Raw genomic sequence first — 23,375 nt, forward strand, 5'->3', positions numbered from 1 at the left:
GGGTAGTGTTGTAGAGTAGTGATCTAGCAGTGCAGGTGCATGGTTCCTTGAAGGTGGAGTTGCAGGTAGATAGGGTGGTCAAAAAGGCATTTGGCACATTGGCCTTCATTAGTCAGAGTATTGAGTATAGAAGTTGGGAGTCATGTTGCAGTTGTACAGGAAGTTGGTGAGGCCGCACTTAGAGTATTGTGTTCAGTTCTGGGCACATGTTCTAGGAAAGATATTGTCAATCTGGAAAGGGTACAGAGAAGATTTACAAGGATGTTGCCAGGACTAGAGGGTCTGAGCCATAGGGAGAGGTTGAGTAGGCTGGGACTCTATTCTTGGAGCTTAGGAGGATGATGGGTGATCTTCCAGAAGTGTATAAAATTATGAGAGGAACAGATCAGGTAGATGCACAGATGTCTGTGCATCGAGTAGGCGAATCGAGGACCAGAGGACATACTGTAGGTTTAAAGTGAAGGGGAAAAGATTTAATAGGAATCTGAGGGGTAACTTTTCCACACGAAGGGTGGTAGGTGTATGGAACAAGCTGCAAGAGGAGGTAGTTGAGGCTGGGACTATCCCAACATTTAAGAAACAAAGACAGGTATATGGACAGGACAGGACAGGTTTGGAGGGATATGGACCAAACGCGGGCAGGTGGAACTAGTGTAGCTGGGACATGTTGGCCGGGGTGGGCAAGTTGTGGTGGAAGATGGTAACCTTCACCCTGTTTCGACGAATGCAATCAACCCGGCGTGCACAATCAAATAAGATCAAATAGACCAAGTTGTCCTACAACTTTAGGCTGAGCACGCCATATGCAAGAAGAAGGAGTATCGCTAGCTGCTGGGCATTGTTCTGCTTCCTTGGATTTAGCTTCTATACAAAATAGTTAATTTATTGCACAACATAACACCAACTAGCTTCTTGAAATTTCCTAAATTAAAAAGCTCTCACCATCAGTATCCATGCTGCAACATTGTCAGTTTCCATATAATACTTCTTGATGCACCACATATTCACAACATAACAAAATGGCAGCCTCACGAGCACTGGAAGAAGCATCAATAAAATGCTGCAAAGTACTTACGCAATCTAACCAAGTAGAATGAATGCAATGATTACAATATAAAATTATCAGAGCATATACAGTGATCAGCTAATACCACATTATATAAACAGCAGTATAATTATATTATCTTCAACACCCAAACACAGGCTGTACAGGTAGCTTTCAAAGCATGTCCAAACACAAACTCCTAAAGAATTTCCAAAATAAAAAACCCAAAATGTCACACAAGATCAAAATTCCACAAGATCAAAAATCAAGTTTATCTGTTAACATAATTATACGAATTAATACGTATATTATCCCAAACCACATGTTGAGATAACCTCCATTCTAATAACATGTCTTGTGTAACTTATTTCAGGGATGGCATTGCGAACATTCAATATTTCAAAACAGATATAAAAATGCTAGTGAACTTGAGTCAGAATGCCCCCTTTACTCAAATCCCCTGAAAGCCAAAGCCTTAATTCTACTGTTAATCTACACAATACTTATACAGTCAATGCTTCAAATCAATTATTTTAATGATTAGATCAATTCAAATCACCACACTCTGATGTGCACTTTGTCGTCACCATAATGATAATGTCTTGCAGTATCAGTTTTATGTATTACCCCAGCTTTTTGTGTCTCTTTTTGTGTGTATGTTTGGAAAATAATTGTATTAGTTTCATTTATGTATCAGTTTTAACATTAGAAACAAGTCATTCTTAAGGAAAATACATATTTATTCAAGAAGGAAAGATTGTAAAGTTGACTAAAAGCTTCAAAATGGTGATGAGTCTTGTAAAGAGGGAAAGGAAAAATAAAAAAAGTGGTTGAGGGATGGAACGAGAGAGTAGGCTCTAATGTTAGCCCTTGTGTGAAAGTTTGTTTCTTAAAAAGCAGATGGCAACAAACGTTGAAGGCAATGTTTAATTGATTCGTCAGACGGAAGTGGCGAGAGTACAATGAGCACAAACATTGCTCAATGCTTCTCGGGCTCCCACTTACAGAACAAAGGACAGTTAGCACAATTATACATTTTTCTTATCAGTAAAACACTCCGACCAAGCCTGAATATGGCATGACTGAAAGATTCTGTAGGCTTTCACAATATAGGAAAGCTAGGTCCAAATCGAGCTCATCCAATGACAAGTTATTACTTATCTCTGGAGTGTCAGCCAATTTTTTTCAATCTTGGCTTCTTTATGGCCTTGAAGAAGCACATGTTATTACTGCAGGCTGCCATCTTAATGTCTTTATTGAAAAGACAACCTGTCCTCCATATTGTGTTTCATATAATTTACAAAGTCATTCAGACTTGGCACCAAGCCATTCCTTTGTTCTACTAGTCCATGCTTTTGTAGAAGAACGACCCCATTTTAGATTTGACTATTAGCTCTTTCATTCCCTCCTTTTTATCAAACGTGATAACATTCACAGTCCTTGGTAGGCACACACACTGGTCGCAAGTATTAGAGCAATGATTAGCTGAATGATAGAGCCATAATGTATCACAGTACCACAAAGTCCATCAAACAAATGGTATGGCAACCAGTTCTCACTCTCTTCATTGACAACCATCCTGATGAAGCTTGTTTAGGGTCAATGGATCAGGTGCCACCTGTAGGTGGTGTAATCCTTTCAGTCGATATTGAGGTTGTGCCATAAAGTTCGCACCTGTCCGAGGGTGTTGCCAGTCTCTTTGTAGATCGTTGCACATGTGAGGTGCTCCCCCACCCCATCTCGTCCTGTGGTGGGGTTCGATCTAGACGCTAGCGTAACCGTGGGTTTAGACAGCTTCTCCTCCCAGTAGGTTTGGGTGGCCTGCTTCCACATCATCACATAGAAGCGGCTGCTGGACTGGAAGCCAAAGAGAAAGCCAGTATAGATTGCAGTCTGTGTTGATGTAGAAGGTGCCATCGAAGTTGATGGCGTTGAACTCCTCAATCCGACAGCAAGGCCAGGGTCAGAGTTGGCGGTCTGCAGTACCTCCCTGCCCTTGTTGCGCACTACCCAGTTAGGAACGATCTGCATCATCCCCTTTGGAACTTCCTCAGGTCAGTCTCACTGATGACGCTGTTCTCGGGGCACACATCATAGATATCTGGGATGTTGTTGTCAAAGTCCTCCTTGCAGGTGTCTCCTCTGCTGTCACCATCGGCATCGATCTGGTCAGGGTTGGGAACAAAACAGCAATTGTCCTTCTCATCAGAAACACCATCATTGCCATCCTCATCAATGTCCTGATTGTCATCACACTGATTACCCACCAGGTCTGAGTCATTGTCTTCCTGGATAGGCTTAAGGGCCTGTCCCACTTGGCCGTCATTCCTGCACCATTTACGCGATCTGCTAGCGTGTGGGTAGCGTGGAATGGGAGCACGGAGTGGTGTGGAAGAGTGTGGAGTGGCGTGGATCAGTATGGACTTCGTCCTGCACAAAATCTTCGCACGCCACTGGCCTGTCGTGTAACTGACGGCCAAAGTGGGACAGGCACAAGACCCTGGCACGGCGCAACGTCTCACCTCCAACAGCAGCAGAAGCCGGCAAACGATCGCCGAGCTCGGCCTGGGGCTCACGGCCGTTGCGGATCCGGATCCGCCCTCACTCCTATTCCCAGAAGCAATGGGTGATGTTTCGGGTCGAGATCCTTCATCAGATTGAAGAAGTCTCGACCAGAAACATCATCCATTCCTTCTCTCCAGAGATGCTGCCAGTCCCGCTGAGTTACTCCTGCATTTTGTGTCTATCTTCAAATGATGTCTGTGCGGACACTTAATGACGCGCGTGACCGTCCCGCGTCAGTCACTACCGGCCTGTCACGTAAATGACGGCCAAGTGGGACAGGCCCTTTAGGCATAATCTCTTTCAAGAGGTCCATCTGTTTCAAAATGTTCAGCTTCTCTCATTCTAGACCCTTGGTCATACGATAGAGCTCAAAATGCTGCAAGATGGTTGATCAAATGTGATTTGTCTTTCCAAAGTTGTGACCAAAGGCTTTGCGCTTCCTCCTGATCTGTAAATATGTTCTTACTTCTGTATGGATCAGCTTTACATGGCGCTGCAGGTAGTGATCAATCACAAACACCTTGTTACCTCCTGGGTGGGGGCAAGGTCTTTCACGCACCTCTTCATGCTGCTCTTTTATGTGTTTCTTAAGTCCGTCAACTCCTCTGTAAACACCACAGCAACCCTTATGCTGACATCGATACACGGTGGGGAAATCTTCCCTTTCCAAGTTTGACTTTGGTTTCTGGCCACGTTGTTGCCAAGATTGTTTCTTCACATCCTGAATATTGCACTTCTTAACTGGTAACTTACTCTTCTTCTTCCAATATGGTTGAAAAGACTCATCTGAAGAGCCATTCTTAACTTTTATTGCACTGTCATCTTCACTTGATAAATACCTTTCAGAAATATCACTGGACTCCGATCCATCCACAACATAATTTCTTATAGAACAAGATGTTTCATTGCAGTTAACTGTTTTTTACATTTAATGGTTGAATTGCATCTTATACCTGAACTTTTTCCCAAGAGCACCCTGTATATTCATGATCAGAGCACAAGAACATATCCTTCTTCAATGGGGATTCTGAGTTGTCCACATCCACTGACCGCAAAGTGGCTCCACTGTATGTACAAGGCTGAAAGTATGCTAACACTGGGACAGGTTGATGCTTCGCAACATTATCACCCTCACCATTTTCAGTCAATGTTCCATTCTGAGGTGAAAGGGTTATTGAACCATCCAGAACTTCCTCCATTGAGTCCTTATTTCTACTGGATGGGCACTGTCCCTCATTCAAAACAATGCTGTAACTTGAATGCATGTCCAGGATGTAACTGTGGCCCTCTGTATTCAGAGTTCTGAACAGTCCTTCCAATTGCTAGTATTCTGCCTGATGCACCTCTACCCCATTGCAGACATTGGACTTTGTCTCTGGAACTGGTGTGCTACAATGCTCAGAACTATATTCTCCACAATAACCTTTCCTTTGCTCTACCCATTTTAGGCGAGTCTGGCTTGATTGCATTTATTCATGTTAATCCTTTGTGTCTTGCTGACATTGAAAAAGGGTGCAAGATTCTTTAGACTCATCATTTAGCTGTTGAATAACTATTAACTGGGTTCCTGCTTAATTAATGTTTCTATACTTAGCAGACTTGATTCAATTTCAATAGGTTTGTTTTTATCTGTATTCTCGGTCAAGGGATGAACCATGGACATATGAACATTCAAATTGAGAGCCTTCTCGAACCGTTTCTCACATTCGTCACAAGCAAATTCAAGTTCAGCTTCTGTCTTGTGCTTTGTTAGTCAGATTCAGATTCTGTTATAAACGTAAGGACAGTTGTCAGCCTTATTCAGGAAGTCTTGGTGCAGGAGTGTTTCCCCAAGTCCAGCTCATCTTGGCCAACCTCAGGATAAAAAGTAGGGTCAACAGCCCCATTGTACTTTCTTGGTTCTCCTCCATTTATAGTCAATCGTGTCAGATGTCATCAACGGGAGTGATCTTCAATCTTCATGGTGGTTGGTGTCGTCGTAGTAGCACCTGGTACAGTCCCCTCCAACATAGTCCCAATTTTGTTCGGTCCCAATAGTATGGACTTTCTGTATTCAACTGGCAGTGACTTCTGCATGAATGCCTGTGAATGCAGGACTGACAAGGTTGTGCTTAATTGCTGTGCATATGTAATTAATTAATTGCAGTGGACCTGTAGGTCACAACTAACTTCCACACTTTAGTGTCCTATTCATTCCCTCCACTAATCCAGATTTTTACTGGTGGTGGGGGATGTGAGATAACTCTTTAACTACCTATGGAAAACCCTTTAAAAATAGATCATCATATAAAAAAAACAATTTATAAAATATTCCCAATTGTTCCAATCTATCTCTCCAAATTTACAATTTCAAATTAACAGATTTTGTTCTGAGATAAAGGTATCCCTAATCTCATCTAACACATCTACCTGAATGCCACATGGCCATCGTGGAATTCAGGTCTCTGTTTGAACTCAATTCAAAAGGTATGAAACAAGGAAAAGAAAAAAAAAAAAACCTAAAGTTAAGAGAAAACAAAAAATAAACAATTAATTTTCATATATTGCAAACTCATTCAATGACATCCTATTTCATCTGACATGGACCATTTCATCAAAGTATATATTTGATTATATAAATATAGCCTGATGTCAAGTATCCAGATAGGCTTTGGGAGAAATTTAAAAAAAACATAGCAAAATTCTGAACACAATAAAATGAAGCTGCCAGTATCTTAGTAGCATATCCTTGAACAGAACACTGAGCTTCTCTAGTCAGATAAGAGACAGAACTTGGATGACTGACAACTCGAAAGAACAAGGAGATCTGAGTAATCAGATAAGAGCCAGAACTTGGATGAGTGACAATTTGAAAGAACATTTTAAAATACTTTTGAAATAGCTTTTCAGTTTTAACAAATACTAACTTTCGAACATTGAAAGAAACGAGTACAAAAATAGGCAAAATACACAAATTTAATCCGAGCAGAGTTATCCAAAGTAGCGCAGCCACCCTCGTTTCCAAAAAAAACTTGCAAAACATTAGAAATGTCTCTCTGTATTCATTTTATATTTCCCTCCCTTGTCTGACAAAAGCCGTTCTGTTTAAAAAAAAACTTTGTTTCTATGGGAACCAATTTGCAGAATTACCAAGCTAGGAAATTCCCCTGGCAGATTTTGTGAATTAAGACTGGAAGGTTTGCAAAAGTCATCTTCTTTGTTGCAGTAGGAATTTAAAATGAACAAAGGGACTAGTTCATTGTAATGGTGGGTGGGCTAATGTTCAAAATGGGAGTGGTCTGAGCTGTGATTGGACAGTGATCCAGATTGTGGTTGACCACCTCCCCCTAGATCTAGACAGTGTTGCCATCAAAGATCTTATAGCGGAGCAAGATAGGCTACTCCTGCTAAATGCAATGGACTGACGTGTAGTACGCTATGGAGGGGATCATGGGCATTTTCCACGCCCATTTTAGCAACCTGAGCCTACCTAACCCGACCCGACTCGCACTGTAATCAATGTTGCGGGGCAACAGTTTGTGTGGGTCAGATTCATAAATCTGTCAGTTCAAACTTCTTGTCAAGAATAAAATTTGATTCTGGTAATTGTCTTTTTTAATGTTTTTTAAATCATTTCTTTTTAAATGGCTCACAAGCAGTGTTTGAGTTGATTTTGTAGTAACCGGAACCGACCCGACTCGCACGGTGATTGACAGGGGGGACTTTTTGTGCGTCATTATAGGGTTAGATTCATAATTCAATTAGTTCATAATTCTGTTGATTCTTGTTAAGGAATAAAATGTTTATAAACACACATACATGAAAATTATATAAATGTATATAACACACACAATTATATTTCTTCTAAACCAATAATGAACTTTATTTCAGACTAGACAAGGGACATTAAATAAGAAACATTGTAAATAAGAAACATTGTCTTGGGGCACTCTCTCTCCCCGCTGCCCCGGGCCCCGCACTCCATCTCCCCCGGGGCCCGCACTCTCTCTCCCCGCTGCCCCGGGCCCCGCACTCTCTCTCCCCGCTGCCCCGGGCCCCGCACTCCTTCTCCCCCGCTGCCCCGCACTCTCTCTCCCCGCTGCCCCGGGCCCCGCACTCTCTCTCCCCGCTGCCCCGGGCCCCGCACTCTCTCTCCCCGCTGCCCCGGACCCCGCACTCTCTCTCCCCGCTGCCCCGGGCCGCACTCCTTCTCCCCGCTGCGGATCCAATCTTTGGCCGGAAGCAAGAAGGCGGGAGCAAGAAAGCGGAGCAAGATGGCGGAACAAGATGGCGGAGTCAGCTTGCTAAAATGTGTCCTGTAATCACCCATGAAACCGCCCATGAGCGTACCTCACGTTTGCGTGAGAGTAACCTATCTTGCTTCGCTCTAAGATCTTTGGTTGCCATTGCCAGACATAGGGTTTCGAGAGGCTCGAGTGGATCTCGAGAAGACTTACTGGTACTGGGTTTGTTTTCTGAACTCTATCAGCGCCTTCTTTCTCTGCCTTAGCCCTTATCTTCTATTCCTTTGAATTCCCACTGAAATTCCATCTGAAGTACTTTCTATTCTTTTAATAGTTCTGTCTTTATTCCACAATTCAATTCCTCTTTTACAAGCATAATTTATCCAACCACTATCTCGTGTCTCCACCCACTTCTTTTGTGCTTCACTCTCTCTCTCTCTCTCTCTCTGCCTTCAATAGTCTCCAGATTCCAAATGCCTCCTGGTCAAGCCACATTACACAAACGTTTGGTCAATTTATAATTCAATAGTCTATAATCCGTGTTGTTCTAATGAAAGAAATAACAAATGAAAGAAATAACACATGTGTTGTGCAGCCGTCTTTCCGTCACTCTTATCCAAATTATTTCCATGTTTATCCAATCACCAAATCACTTCTTAGTACACAACTTAGTACACAAATTGTAACAAACTTTTTCAGCCTGTTAAGCCCAATCCTTTATTTTGTAACAAACCTTTGCAGTCTGTAAAACCCAATCTGGCTACTCTCTCTGGAAGCAAATTCACAAGTCTTTTCAAAACATTGTCTCTTCAAGACACATTGTCTTTTCAATACACATCTTTTCAAGACACCCAGTCTTTTCAATACACAATTAGTGACAAAAACTTTATAGCCTGCCCTGCCCAATCCTTTAATCATTTCCAATACACAAGCCAATGCTTTACTCATTTCCAATACACAAGCCACTCCTTTACACAAGTGGTCTTACCTTCGTGGTCTGCTTCTAAGGATCTTGTCTGGAATCAGGCCAACCTCAGACTGAGGGACCTTAGTTTTTTACCGGGAGCTTCTTCTGGACACCAGACACAAATGGTCCGACTAGAGCTCAGTTCTCTCCCCAGATCCCGGTCAACTGCACCCTCTTACTCAGTCATCTGTTGCTGGTTCCAGCAAGATCTCTGCGGACTATAGCCAAATGTGAAAGTTTGTTTCTTAAAAAGCAGATAGCAACAAACGTTGAAGGTAGACCATGGCAATCTTTAATTGATTCGGCAGACTTCTTCTTCGAGTCCGTTGCAATCTCAGATGTCGTTCTGCCAGTATCTGGTGCAGGTCACAGCTGGTCGGGTCGGTTCAGCCAGGTCCTGGGGGCTGCACTGGGGGGCATCGTCACACTCCAGTAGGTGGGACATTGTCTGTACTGCTCCACAGCTGCATGCGTCTTCTGCCTGGTAGTTCCATGCTTTCATAAGTGCTTTGCACCTCTCCTGCTCCACTCGTAATCTGTTGAGGGTCTTCCAGGTTGGCCATGGGAGGTCGTGCCCGCTGGCGAGGCATTCAGTCGGAGTGATTCCTCTCTCCATCCAGTCGTGGGCTCGTGTGTTGAGCTGGTTCCATTCATCTTTCCAGATGTTGGTCCTTGCTGTTTCTTTGGTTGTCTGGAGAGGTGGGACTGTCTGCAAGAAACTGGCTCCAGATTTCAGTCGGGGTGGAGGTGCTGTGTGTCCGTGCAGGGGGTGCCTGGTATCGATCTCCTGTGCTCTCCGCTCGTCTTGGGCGACGATGGATCGTCTGATATGGGGGGGGGGGGGGGGGCAATACCAGCTAGGGCGTAGAGGCACGGGACTGGCGTTGTCTTTGTGCATCCCGTGATAATGCGGCAGGTGTCGTTGAGGGCTGTGTCAAACAGTTTGGTGTGGTGGGAGCGGCTCCAGCTTGAGCACGCATATTCAGCTGTGGAGAAGCACAGGGCTAGGGCAGTTGCACTGATTCGGCAGACTGAAGTGGCGAGATTACAATGAGCACAAACATTGCTCAGTGCTTCTGGGGCTCCCACTCACAGGACAAAGTGCAGTTAGCCCAACTATACTTTTTTTCTCATCAGTAAAACACTCCTACCAAGTCTGAATATGGTTTGACTGAAAGATTTTGTAGCCTTTCACAATATAGGAAAGTTGGGTCCAAATCGAGCTCAAGTTATTACTCATCTCTGGAGCGTCAGTTATTTTTTTTCAATCTCGACTTCTTTATGGCCTTGAAGAAGCACATGTTATTACTGCAGGCTGCCATCCTAATGCCTTTATTCAAAAGACGACCTATCCTTGATATTGTGTTTCATATAATTTACAAAGTTACTCAGACTTGGCACCAAGCCATTCTTTTGTTCTACTAGTCCATACCTTTGTAGAAGAACGACTACATTTTAGATTTGACTATTAGCTCTTTCATTTGTATCCGATTTAGAAGATTGAGGGTTCAAAGTCTGTCCAGAAAGCTTGGCATGTAATAAAGACCATCTTTGGAAGGCAATGCTAATCTATGGGCACATCTGCCCTCTCAGTTCATTGTATTGTATCCCAGTTTTATTTAATTGTAATTTATTTCAATTTTAAATAAACAAATAATTCAATGATTCTAACCCTCGATATCAATCTGCTTGTTCTATATTATTTTCATTAATGATAAATCAAAAGAATTTAACTCAATATCGAAAAGATAAATCAAAATAATAACGGGCAACATGGCGGCGCAGCATTAGAGTTGCTGCCTTACTGGGTTCGTTCCTGATTACGGGTGCTCACCGTACGGAGTTTGTAGGTCCTCCCCGTGACTGCGTGGGTTTTCTCCGAGATCTTTGGTTTCCTCCCACACTCCAAAGACGTAAAGGTTTGTGGTTTAATTGGCTTGGTATAAGTGTAAATTGTCCCTAGTGTACGTAGGATAGTGTTAATGCGCAGTGATAGCTGATCGGTACGTATTGTGTGAGCGCTGTATCTCTAAACCATACACTAATTTCACCTCCCTGACTACAGTAAAAGGTCCCTTCTATTTGTGGGCCACGCCTACTTCCAAGCAATATTAGCTCTAATGCAATCAGGTTAAACTCCAGGTCAGAACTACTTCACATCCATTGTAATTTAACAACAAGGTGAAAATCACACATTGGTTTCAGAATATGAAAGATAAAAGATTTCTCTAAAATCAAGAAATAAATGAACACAAAAGATAAACATTTAAAAATAATGCATACTTGCAATATATCCCAAGTAGCTCCCATGTTTTGTGTTTACTTATGTACATCTTTAATTGTTACCAAAACAAGACTATCATTCAGCACACATTTTCTTTCAAGAATATGACCCCAACGAAATAAACCGCGTCAACAAAGCCTTGAAATTCTTTGCCAAAGTGCAAGGAATCATCTCTCCAGTAGATGGCAGAGAGTATCTTAAATATAAATCATTTTGCATTGTGCAAGCTTGCAATGCGTTTTCAGAACCGTGTAGCTTTATGTTCAATAGTACGATAAAATATACATCTTAGTTGCTTTCAAAATGGAGTCATAGAATCATTCACCACAGAAACAGGCCCTTTGGCCCACCATCAAACACCTATTTACAGCAGAATTTACTGCACTAATCCCACCTTTATTCTCTAATTAGCGGAAATATACAGTAGCCAAATAACCTACCAACACACCTCGTATTCTGTGTGAGGAATGTGGGAGGAAACCCATGCAGTCACAGGGATGACGTGCAAACTCTACATGGATGACAACAACAAAGACACAAAGAAACCAAGTTGTGGAGTTACTCAGAAATTTAGGCAGCATCTCTGGAAAACATAAATAGGTGATGTTTCGGGTCGAGACCCGTCTTCAGACTGATTATGGGGGGGGAGCAGAAGAATGCTGGAAAATGAGAATGCTGGAGAGGCAGGATAAAACATAGCAGGAAATAGGTTGACTTAGGCGAGGAGGCCTTTTGATAGGTAGCTGGTTGGAACAAAGGCCAGAGATAAGGAAGGAAGACATGTGACAGGTTTGAAGTTGCTGGTTGTGAAGCCAGAGGGAAGAAAGTAGAGAAATAGGTGAGGGTCCAAGTGGGACACAGGGGAGAGAAGGAAAGGGGAGGGGGAGTTCAGTGAAGGGTTGAATAAATCTGGTGAAATCAATGTTCGTACCTGTATATCGGCGAGACTAAGCGCAGGCTTGGCGATCGTTTCGCTGAACACCTCCGTTCAGTCTGCCTAAACCCGATCTGATCTCTCAGTTGCTCAACACTTTAACTCCCCCTCTCATTCCCACGTGGCCTTTCTACCCTGGGCCTCCTCCATTGTCAGAGTGAGGCCAAGCCCAAATTGGAGGAACAGCACCTCATATTTTGCTTGGGCAGTTAACACCCCAGCGGAATTAACATTGAATTCTCTAACTTGAAGTAGCCCTCGCTTTTCCTCTCTCTCCATCCCCTCCCCTTCCCAGTTCTCCGACCAGTCTAACTGTCTCAGACTACATTTTATCTCTGTTTGCTTTGGTGTTACCTTCTCCCAACTAACAATGATCAATTCTACATTTTCTTTGATCTCCGTTGGTCCTGTTTTCACACCTTACACTTCCTTATCTATACACTTCCTTATAAATGTGCCACCCACTCCCCCTACATCAGTCTGAGGAAGGGACTCGACCCGAAACATCACCCATTCCTTCTCTCCGGAGATGCTGCCTGTCCCGCTGAGTTACTCCAGCATTTTGTGTCTATCTTTGTACCATTGGGTTGTAAGCTACCCAAGCAGAATACGAGGTGCTGTTCCTGTAGTTTGCGTGTGGCTTCACTCTGACAATGAATGCAGCCCTGGACAGAAAAGTCAGTGCGGGAATGAGAAGGGGAGTTAAAATGGTTAGCAAGCCCTGGGAGATCCAGCTGACCTTTGTGGTCTGAACACAAGTGTTTAACGAAGTGTTTACGTTTGATATTGATATACAGGAGGCCACATCGGGAACACTGGATGCACTAGATCATTTCTACGTTTGAACTCAAGTCACTGGAGCTGTGAGGCAGCAGCTCTACCTTCAGTGCCTTGAGACCACCCTTAGTCTCAGGATTTTGTGCAATGTTGCTGCAGGATCAAGGCTAAAAATAATATTTTTTATATGCATTAAAATAAAAAGAGAGGTGTGCAAGGCATGAAACCATCATGGACAATAAAGAATTTATCTTGCATCCAGTTATCATGGAGGGTGCTGTGAAAATTACATTGGTAAAACTGTACATAAAATTCTCAAGAGGAGTAACATAAAAAAAAGAACCGCTTAAGGAACTCAGCACGTAAAGGGCCTGTCCCACCTAAGTGTCCTTGGCACGCAAATTACGCGACCTCGTGGTCGCATTGAGGCGCACGGGCATCATATTGGCACGCGGGGCCAGTTCCACTGAGAAGCGCGTAGGGGTATATAGTTGTGCGCGACATCGCGCGGGGCTCCGAAATTTTTGTAGCGAACAAAATCTTCCCGCACCAACGGCCCATCGCATAACTTACGGCCAAAGTGGGACAGGCCCAAGATCCTGGCGCGATGCAACGTCTCACCTGCAACAGCATCAGAAGCAGGCAAACGATTGCCGAGCTTGGCCTGGGGCTCACGGCCGTTGTGGTCCGGATCCGCCCCCACTTCTACTGCCAGAGTGGGGCCAAGAAAATTGAAGATAGACACAAAATGCAGGAGTAACTCAGCGGGACCGGCAGCATCTCTGGAGAGAAGCAATGGGTGACGTTTCGGGTCAAGACCCTTCTTTCAGACTGAAGAAGAGTCTCGACAAGAAACATAACCCATTCCTTCTCTCCAGAGATGCTGCCGGTCCCACTGAGTTACTCCTGCATTTTGCATCCGTCTTCAAATGTCATCACGCACTCCAGACGGCTGTGCGGTCAAATGAAGTCGCGCATGACCTTCGCGGGACCGTCGCGGCTCAACGCGACCATGTGGTCGCGTAATTTGCATGCCAAGGACACGTAAGTGGGACAGGCCCTTAAGGCACCATCCGTGGAGGAAATGGTAAGGCAATGTTTCAGACTGAAGAAGGGTCTCCCCGACCCTAAATGTTCTCTGTCCATTCACCTCCACAGTCGCCACCTGACTCACTGAGTTCCTCCAGCACTTTTAATTTTTGCTCAATATTCCTACATCTGCAGTCTCTTGTGAATGCACCAGAATGTTGCCTGGAATGGAGAGCTGTAGGTTATAAAGTGAGATTGGATAGACTGCTGAGAGGTAGCGTTCTTCAATTATGAGAGCATTGACTGGATAGATGGTCATAATCTTTTTCTGGAACTAGAGAGCACATGTTTAAGATGAAAAGCGAGAAATTTAAAAGAAATCTAAGGGATAGGTTTTTCACAGAGAGTGGTGAATAACTGATTCCATTGTTGTTTTATCTTGTATGGATTTAACACTGCAATGTATTTATGTGCTATAGGCATATTTATAAAAACTGCTTTAAGTGAAGATATCAAAGTTACATGAAAAGCAAAATGTATTTTTCATGCAAAGCATAATAATGCACAAAACCCTCAATGACACAAGTTCAAATATTGGCTGATAATGTAATATGGAAATCTGTATTGACTATTTTAGCCATGTTAACTTTTACAGAAATTTTATTAAAATACATTTGTCTCATGATGGTTCGTCATTGATAAAAATACATCTATTGATGCTCCTGAACACATGTGATGTAACCTGGGGTCATTGGATGTTTCGGGTCTTTCAACATCAGACACCATCACCCAGGTGACCCAGCCACGGTTGATCAGACCACGACTTATGTTCAGGTGGCATTATAAATAGCTGGAATTAAAACAAGCCAAATTCATGGTGGGCCAAATGTACTCAGAAAGCTTCAACACATACAGATATTTAAATATATTGTGTTATATCTATTTAATATTTGTTTGTCAAAAAGCAATCTTGAGCAAGATCATATTATGTAATTATTGATACCTCAGTTACATTTCAAAAAAACAGCTGAATTATTTTTCCGACTAACTGCCTAACTTAAAGGAAGGGTGAAAAGCAAATTAACATGATTTGAGATTGAAGTCAGAAAACAGTTAATGCAATTAACAATAAACATCAATGAATGTTTTGGGAATTTCACACATCTTGTTTTGATCTAAGATTAAAATATAAAATATTTATTTAGGGCACATAAATATATATTTTAACAAAGATAAAAGAAACAAAAAAAATAGCTCTTTGACAATCAGTAACATCAGAAACATAACACTGGTAGCCCTTACCCAATCATCACTTCACACCTACTCACAGCCTGACTCCAGTCTGCAAAGACTGGACCCTTCCTAACCCACTACTCCCCAATCACCACTTCACACCAACTTGCAGCCTGACTTCAGTCTGCAAAGACTGGTCCCTTTCCCCTTTCCTCAAAAAGGCACAACAAAGGATGTACACCCTGTTGCAGCTGAGGAAACACAATCTGCCGCAGGCAATGATGGTCCAATTCTATACTGCCATTGATGAGTCTGTCCTCACCTTCTCTATCATGGTCTCGTTTGGCTCAGCCACCAAGCACGACATCCGGAGGCTGCAGCGAATCGTTCAATCAGCTGAGAAGGTTATTGGCTGCAAACTTCCCCCCCCATTGACGAACTGTACACTGCAAGGGCCAGGAAGTGAGTGGGTAAGATCATCTCTGACCCCTCTCACCATGGCCAAACTCTTTGAAGCACTTCCCTCTGGAAGGCGACTCTGGACTGTCAAAGCCGCCACAGCTAGACATAAAAACAGCGTTTTTCCACGAGCAGTAGCTCTACTCAATAACCAAAAGTCTGTATCCTCCTTTTGCTCTGGTATTTTATTTCATTCATATGTTTAAACTATAATGTTTTATTCTTAATGTTTTAATGTTTTATGTTTTATTCTTAATTGTTTACTGTATGTCATGTTGTTACTGGCGAGCGGAGCACCAAGGCAAATTCCATGTATATGTACATACTTGGCCAATAAACTAATTCATTCATTCATTTTTACACACAGAAATGTCAGCTGTTTTTGGTTATATGGAGCATAGTACAAGATCAATTCATGGGATCTGAAAAGTGAATGACACAAAAAGTTCTCGTGTTTATATTTTAGATTTACAGTAAATCTGCAGAAGTACAGATTATTTATCATAATCTATGTAAGTCCTCTAGTTTTTCAGAATGTTAATTCAAACCTTTCTTTTCAGAAAGCAGTACTATGTAAACATATTCTGTAGGAGGATCCTTCTTATTATGGAAGCTTAATCATGCTATTCTTTTTTAATCTATTATGCTGCAGGCTCTCTTTTTTTATTTTATTTAAATACTATTCATTCAAATTGCTATTTTTAAGAAAGACTTCAGGGCCTATTTGAGAGCCTTTTTTACCTGCTGCTGTAAGGATGCAAATCTATCCTGGGCTAAACAAATCACAGAAATCAGTGTAAAAAGTCAGTCAACATGAAGAATCAAACCAATTTCCAATTATCATGCGTTATTTATGCATTATATTAATGCACTACTTTTGCTAGGAGACATTTACAAATGAACATAGGTTTCATGTTATTGAGGCATTGACTATGCCACTAATTCTATGTAGAAGATGCGATCAACAGCTCCCTCTTTGCTATCATCAATAAAAGGGTGCATTTCCTTATTCGTATTTTCCAATGTACATTAAAGCAGTACAAATTTGTCTTAATTAAATACATCAAAACAATAGACATTAAAGGGACTTTTTTAATTTAAAAAATGGTTATAGACATATTTAACATCTTATTTTCATGGTTATGGATCAGAATGCAAAAGAAAACAAAAGCCAAAATGTACATCATTTTTTCTGATCCAGTGATCTTTTATAAACTAGATTTTCTTGTTTTGTGTGCCAATCCATGAATGCAAACGTTATTGTTTTAAATCAGTTTTAGAACTAATTAATACAAGCTACACGTCAAATAAGTTTACCATATTAAAAAAAGTTATATTTCCTTTAAACCATTCTGTATATAGTTGAAATAAAATGTTTGCTACTTTTTTCAGATATTGTAATGTAAATAGTAATAGTAGTAGCAGTACTATTACTTGTAATTGTAATCAAACAAAATATGTTTAGATTTAGAAAGTAAAATAACTACTTTGAATTGTGCAATTTTGCTATGAAACTTCTTTGTACAGTTTCCCTTATTCTGGCATTGCAATTTTGTGAAAGGACATGATTTGTTAGTAATTTGTACAGTCTAACAATTACAATAATTAAATCAGTCAACCACCAAATGGCATTTTGAAAACTTCATAAACTGGCCCTAGAAGTCAACATGGCATAGAATAAGCATACTGTATACCATTGTCATAACAGACCATTATGTCCGTTATTGACGATTGTCCGCTGTGACTGAGTAAGGGCTTACCAAGTAATAGAGCATTATTGCATAGTGTGGCGGGCTGAGCCATTTTGTTATCGAACCGTCGTAGGTCAGGGTCAAGCTCTTGTGTATACCGGGCGTGATCTGGGCCGACCAATTACGCGGTCAGGGGGGTCGGGCCATTAGGCGGTTGGACTTCAAAGGTGGTAGTTGGAATCCGAAGGATTGGCAGTTGGAGTGGAACTCGGGTGCTCACGAGCGATGACACAGTAGTAGTAAAATATTAACTTGATGCGAGCGTGAGCGATGGGGCTGAATCGGTTCATTATTACACAATGCGTGGACCTCTACAATAGTAGAAATAAAGAATTCCAATGCTGGTTAATACACAAAAAGACGCAAACAGCTGAAGGGACTCAGGAAGTCAGGCAGCATCCCTGGAGTATATGGATAGGTGATGTCTCAGACAGTGTCCCTTTTTCAGACTCACGGTCTGGAACCGAGCCTGGAATCCAGGTGATTTGATGGCCTCAACTTGCTGGCGGCCGGGGGAGAGGCGATGATCAGCGGAGTCATTGATCGTGAAAGTGGCGGCTAGAATGCAGGTAAGGTTAGCAATGGCGGGCATGACCTACAAGTGGCTGGGGAAGCTGTGTGGGGCTGGCGGAGGAAGCAGGAGGTCCAGCCTGGAAGCAGCCGAGAAGTCGGTGCGGGCCAGCGTCGGCAGCCCGGCCTGGTGGTGAAGGTTGGGAGGTCCAACCTGGAGTTGGTCAGCGTGGTGGTGCAGGCTAGGGACGGCATCGGCAGTCTGGACTGGAAGCAATCGGGTAGGCGGTGTGGGCCAGGGATTGTGTTGACCGGCCAGCATGGTGGTAAAGATCATTTGGTCCGGCCTGGAAGCGGTGGGGGCCGGGGGTAGATTCGGCAACCCGGCTTGGAAGCGGTGGGGGCCGGGGGTAGATTCGGCAACCCGGCTTGGAAGCGGTGCGGGCCAAGGTTGGCAGCTCCGTGTCTGATTACTGTGGGGACACTCTGTCCGATATAACCAAAGTCCATTATACAAAGGTCCGTAATAAGGGTGTACTGCAATTTATTACCTTTAAACTTTTAGTATAATAATCTGAACGATCGCAAACAATGGACATACAATTTAGGATGTTGGTGGATAAAATGTAAGATGGAATATGTGATCTCATATGGCAAGAGAATCACAGAAGGAAATTGACTTCTCCTTGAATAATCTGATTGGAAATATGTGCAAATACAAGAATGAGTATATGCAGAACATTTCTCTTAGCACAAAATGAAATGAATTTCATCACAAAAAGAAGACACGTGGGAGGCACACATACACTACCTTGCTGTATAATGAGCTGAGCTAACAATTTTCATTTTATTCAATGGATTTTACTGACTGGATAGTACGTGAAAATGTGTGAAATAGATGATTAACAATTAATAACCAGTGACAATTTAAAAGTAAAATTAAAATGAGGTTATGTTTAAATGTTTTTACCGTTAAATGGTACTGCCTCCATATTTCAGGACAAGCCTGTAAGAGAAAAGGAAAAAACAATCAGCTCAGGTCAGTTATACACCAACTTCAATGGGCGTGAAATTTTGGTCTAATAAACTGCCATTGATCTTTGACCGCGAATGACTTCATTACAACTTTAGAAATACAAACATTTCTGGGCAGTTGTCAGTTTAATAGTATTTCATATGACATTGGTAATATGTCAATGATCTAAAGAAATCAATTTAAAATTAAGAGAAGTTATTTGTTGCATTAAGTAGTGTTTAGAATTTAAATAACAGATAAAGCAAAAAACTGTCGATATTGTCAAATGACCATTAGATGCAGGCAATTCAAATTCCTGTAGTTGAACTTTGTTTTGAAACCCTTTAGAAGGATTGCCCTAGTAACCTTCTAACAAACTACAACGTCATTCCAAAAGTTGAAAATATACTGTTTTATAGAAAGATCCTGAAAAACAGGCAAACCCGACTACCTGCCATTTACTCCATGTACACTTCAAGCTTGCTTAGAAAAGCAGCAAACATAATCAAAGACTTGTCCCATCCCAGTCATTCCTTCCTTTTCTCTTCTGCAGTCCGGCAGAAGGTACAGAGGTTTGAAAGCAGATGTCACCGGACTCCGGAACAGCTTCTTCCCCTCTTATCAGGCTCCTGAAAGGTCCTTCCATCTGCAAGGGTACTTTCCGATTCACCTCTACCCCATTGTGAACAGTGGACTTGTCTATGGAACTGATGTGCAACAATGCTGAAAACTATGTTTTGCACTCTGTACCTTCCCATTTGATTTATGTATTATACACAAGTTTGACGATCATATTTTTGTATGGTATATCTGATCTGTTTCGATAGCATGCAAAACAAATCTTTTCACTGTACTTTGGTATAAGTGACAACAAGAAACTTAACCCTCCTTCCTGATTTCAGGACCTTTCTGCATGACAATACAATTTGTAGTAGTGTTTATACGAATTCTGTGTATTTTCAAACCAAAGGAATCCCTTGAGACATTCTGGTCTGTCTTTTGCTATTTGATTAAGAAGTGGAATAACCCAAGGTTGTTCTTTATCTGCTATCAAAGCCCACCAGCTTTATCCCACGCCAAATAAACGGAAGTATCAAATTTTGCCACTTTTGACCACAATGAAATGGACAAAATGTTTGCTTATTAAGTCACTTTTGAATATTTGAAACTGTTTTTAATTAAGCATTGAGGAAAGACAAATTGCTTGAAATAGTATTTTGCATCATTACTCAAATATGTCAAAGGATTATTTGAAGCAAACAATTTTACTTATGATCCAAGCAGATTTCATTTATTGTACAATATGTAGAACAAGATGTTGCCAATAAAACTAAATTATTTTTCTTACATCAAAATTTCAAATTTTGTTACTCTTTTAAAAGCAAAAGTGGATAGGAAAAAATAAGCTTCTGGGAGAATATACTGTATATAACCTAATCAGATAGGAACAAAAGCTTTAATTTAAATTGAGTCAATTATTATAATAAATATTTACTTTGTGGTTCAAGATGTTGATCTGATTTCCTCTTAACTAAAATAGTAAATATTAGAAACAAGTAAGAAAAAAATAATTCTTCAGATTTCCTAACATGTGATTTGGCTTTCTCTCTAATTTTAATTAATTGGAAACTTTAACGTAAATGTATTAATCTAGTGATTAATTTTAAATACAAGCAAAGTTTTGATTGGGTGCATTTCAGATATTCAACATGCCAGCATCTATTTGATTTGTTCAAAAATGGCTAAAAATACATATGCATTCATTTATGTAAATGAACCCCTTAAAAATAAACTGTCTTTAATCGTTAATTAATTAATCTTTTCTTTAATCTTTACTTCAGGTCAACTTTTAGGATGCGTGGGTTAAACTGCCACCTGATTGTTTCTATATTTTCATTAGCTATTAAAAGAAGAGCAATACATGCTGGCCTTACCTGTGAATCCAGAATTTAATCAGAAATTATTAAATGACACATTTATGTGAAACAAATAACTTAATTTCATGCTGCAAGTTAATTTCAGTGAATATAATAGTTTTGTTCAAATTTCTTGTAAAGTCACAACATATCTAAGCTGGAGTGAATAAACTGTGGCCCATCTGCACTTTATCAAAGTATTTTTATTTTATGAACACAATTGTTGATTTTTTCAATTATCCCTTACATTTATTTTTCCTTTCCCCGAAGTTAAATCTGTGTCCTATTAATTTGAATTTTCCGTTTTTTTGGTATGTGCGAAGCATTTATTTTTAATCATTGGCAGGAAGTGCACATTTTACAAGTTTAAGATATACCTGCAGAAAAATTGTTTTTCATATTCATTGCATTTGCGTCAGCTCACATTTTCTCAAAAAATAAAATACTTTTACATCTGCTGTTTAATTCCTACTTCCCTATTCTCAAATGTGAACATCAAAGAAAATAAAAAACAATTTTGAACAGGCCCCGACAGCTGACAGAGACTTGAGTGCTCAATAGACAGGGCCCTTGCCACCAGTTCGCATATTTCCACAACAATGAACAAACACAAAACACCACTAAATGGCCTTTCCCTCATCCAGCTATCCTTAGACAGTTGTCTGTCTTATACTAGAGGACCTTTATACAAAATCCTGCTGGGAAAAGAACAGACAAAATCTTAACATGTTTTGTGACTTGCAGATAAAGGAAATTCCTATAATTCATATATAAACTTGCAAATTCTGTGTATTTGTAACCGTAATTGGGTAAGTTAACAAAAATCCTAATTTGCCAGCAGGTCTCTGGAAAAAAAACATTGCTGTGATGACTGACAGGGCTTTCAGAAAATATGTTCACAATCACAGACAGTGAAGGCCATGACCTAGATCGTTTAAGAGCTTGTCTTGTCAAATTATCAAAAGCTTCTTCCTTTCTGAATAAAGAGTGACATAAGTGAGTGTCACGAAACGGCACACTGACATGCAGAGCTTACAATAACAGAATGCACGTCACATACATGCATAACATTGGTATTGGTAATGGCAGGTCCTAATGAGTGAGCGACTTGCCCAGGAGACTTGGGATCCTGCAGCTACAGCCGTTCCACTCAGAAAAAGTCTTGCAGCACTAACTGATCTGTGGCATGGCACCAGGACACCAATCACGGTAGATAACTTACATTTCTATTTTTACTGCGATCTCTGGTGTTTTGCCAGCTTGGTTTTTGTTAAGAATGCCCCCGCTGCATGCTGTAAGTCAGCTCAACACAGCAAGGTCAAGCTCTCTGGAAGTTGCTTTATGGGAATTAGTGAATTTATTTTGCACTTCAATGTTACAAAACATCTAGTCAGCCCATACCCAGAAAATCTAAATATATTTAAAAGATACTTTGTTCGTCCTCAGCATTATTTTTTTTTTACTTTGCAAAATGGAAGAATAAATCTCAATAAAGCAGCAAAGCATTCCCCATGAATAGGTCATTCTTTCAAAAAATGTTGCAAAATACAAAACAAAAGGAACACTATTATCAACAGAAAGATATATGACCAAATTGATTTCACATGTGAATTTTTCCTTTTTATTTTAGATATTGATGATCTTTGTTTCTATATTGAGTAGAATACTTACGTCTGCATAATGACCAGTCATGCTACAACGATGACACTTCTTTTTCCAGTATGCCCTTTCAATGCACTCCTTAAACCAGTGACCAGGCATGTTGCAGTTCGTGCAATATCTCTCTGGGCAACCTCTCTGAAGGTGACCTCTAACTCCACACAAACAGCAAGGGGGCCATTTCTACAAGGGAGAAAATTTACAACTTTTACCAAGCAAAATCGAACTGATTATAAAATATTGTCATGTAACAGATATTACAGCAAAGAACTGCAAGTCACCATTAATTTCCTTCACCTTTTGTTCCATTTATTTGTTTAGTGTTCTTGAAAATTCCAGCATGATAATAGGTATAAAAATGCTAAAGATAATGGACATTGTAATTTTATTTTTATGAATAAAATACTGTAAACTTGGCATATATAATTAATACATTTAAAATACAGGTTCCTTTACTGTTGCCTGTTTGATCACCACTCAACCACTTTAGTTTATTGTTTTGAGTTATAACAAAAAGTGGGATTAAAGCTTTGTTATTGATATAAATGTTTATTGAATTACATAATCCCAACCCAACAAATAATATTTAACTGGTAGAGCCCAGATGCTATGATTTAGGATATTCAGTTTCATAATATATTGAATACAACAATCACAAAAAAAACAGGAACTACGGCAAATGTGCATTGCCCCGATTAAAAAAAGAAAAACAATTCATAGGAAAGCGAGGCCATTCAGTTGGAAAAATGGGTAGACTTAAGAGAAAAGAATTCAAGATAGGCAAAATATATACAAATAAAATCTGAGGAAATATGGGAAATCTGAATGGCTAACTTTTATGCAAAAAAAGGAAAATAAACTGATACTGTTAATAAAACGAGTAAAGCTTGAGAAACAGGCCCCACAGAAAACGCATTAATTTCCACATTAACATTGGTTAGATTGATAAATCTACTCATTTTGTTGTTGCATTTTTAGGTGTGGATGTGAGGATGTTAAAAGAATATT

General features: G+C 40.7%; 1 protein-coding gene across 3 annotated transcripts in view; it reads right to left on the bottom strand.

Moving 5' to 3' along the window:
* The window catches only part of zcchc7 (zinc finger, CCHC domain containing 7), a 197,721-nt gene that overhangs the window by 38,598 nt on the left and 135,748 nt on the right, over nt 1–23,375 (bottom strand). For all 3 annotated transcript variants that reach the window (XM_055632717.1, XM_055632718.1, XM_055632716.1), the window contains exons 5-6: nt 22,380–22,550; nt 18,748–18,783 (exon numbers count right to left, since the gene is read on the bottom strand). In XM_055632717.1, the coding sequence (XP_055488692.1) occupies nt 18,748–18,783; nt 22,380–22,550 (207 nt within the window). The remainder of the gene's footprint in view (nt 1–18,747; nt 18,784–22,379; nt 22,551–23,375) is intronic.

The sequence above is a fragment of the Leucoraja erinacea genome, chromosome 3 (genome assembly GCF_028641065.1).
Source record: "Leucoraja erinacea ecotype New England chromosome 3, Leri_hhj_1, whole genome shotgun sequence".
Taxonomy (NCBI): domain Eukaryota; kingdom Metazoa; phylum Chordata; class Chondrichthyes; order Rajiformes; family Rajidae; genus Leucoraja; species Leucoraja erinaceus.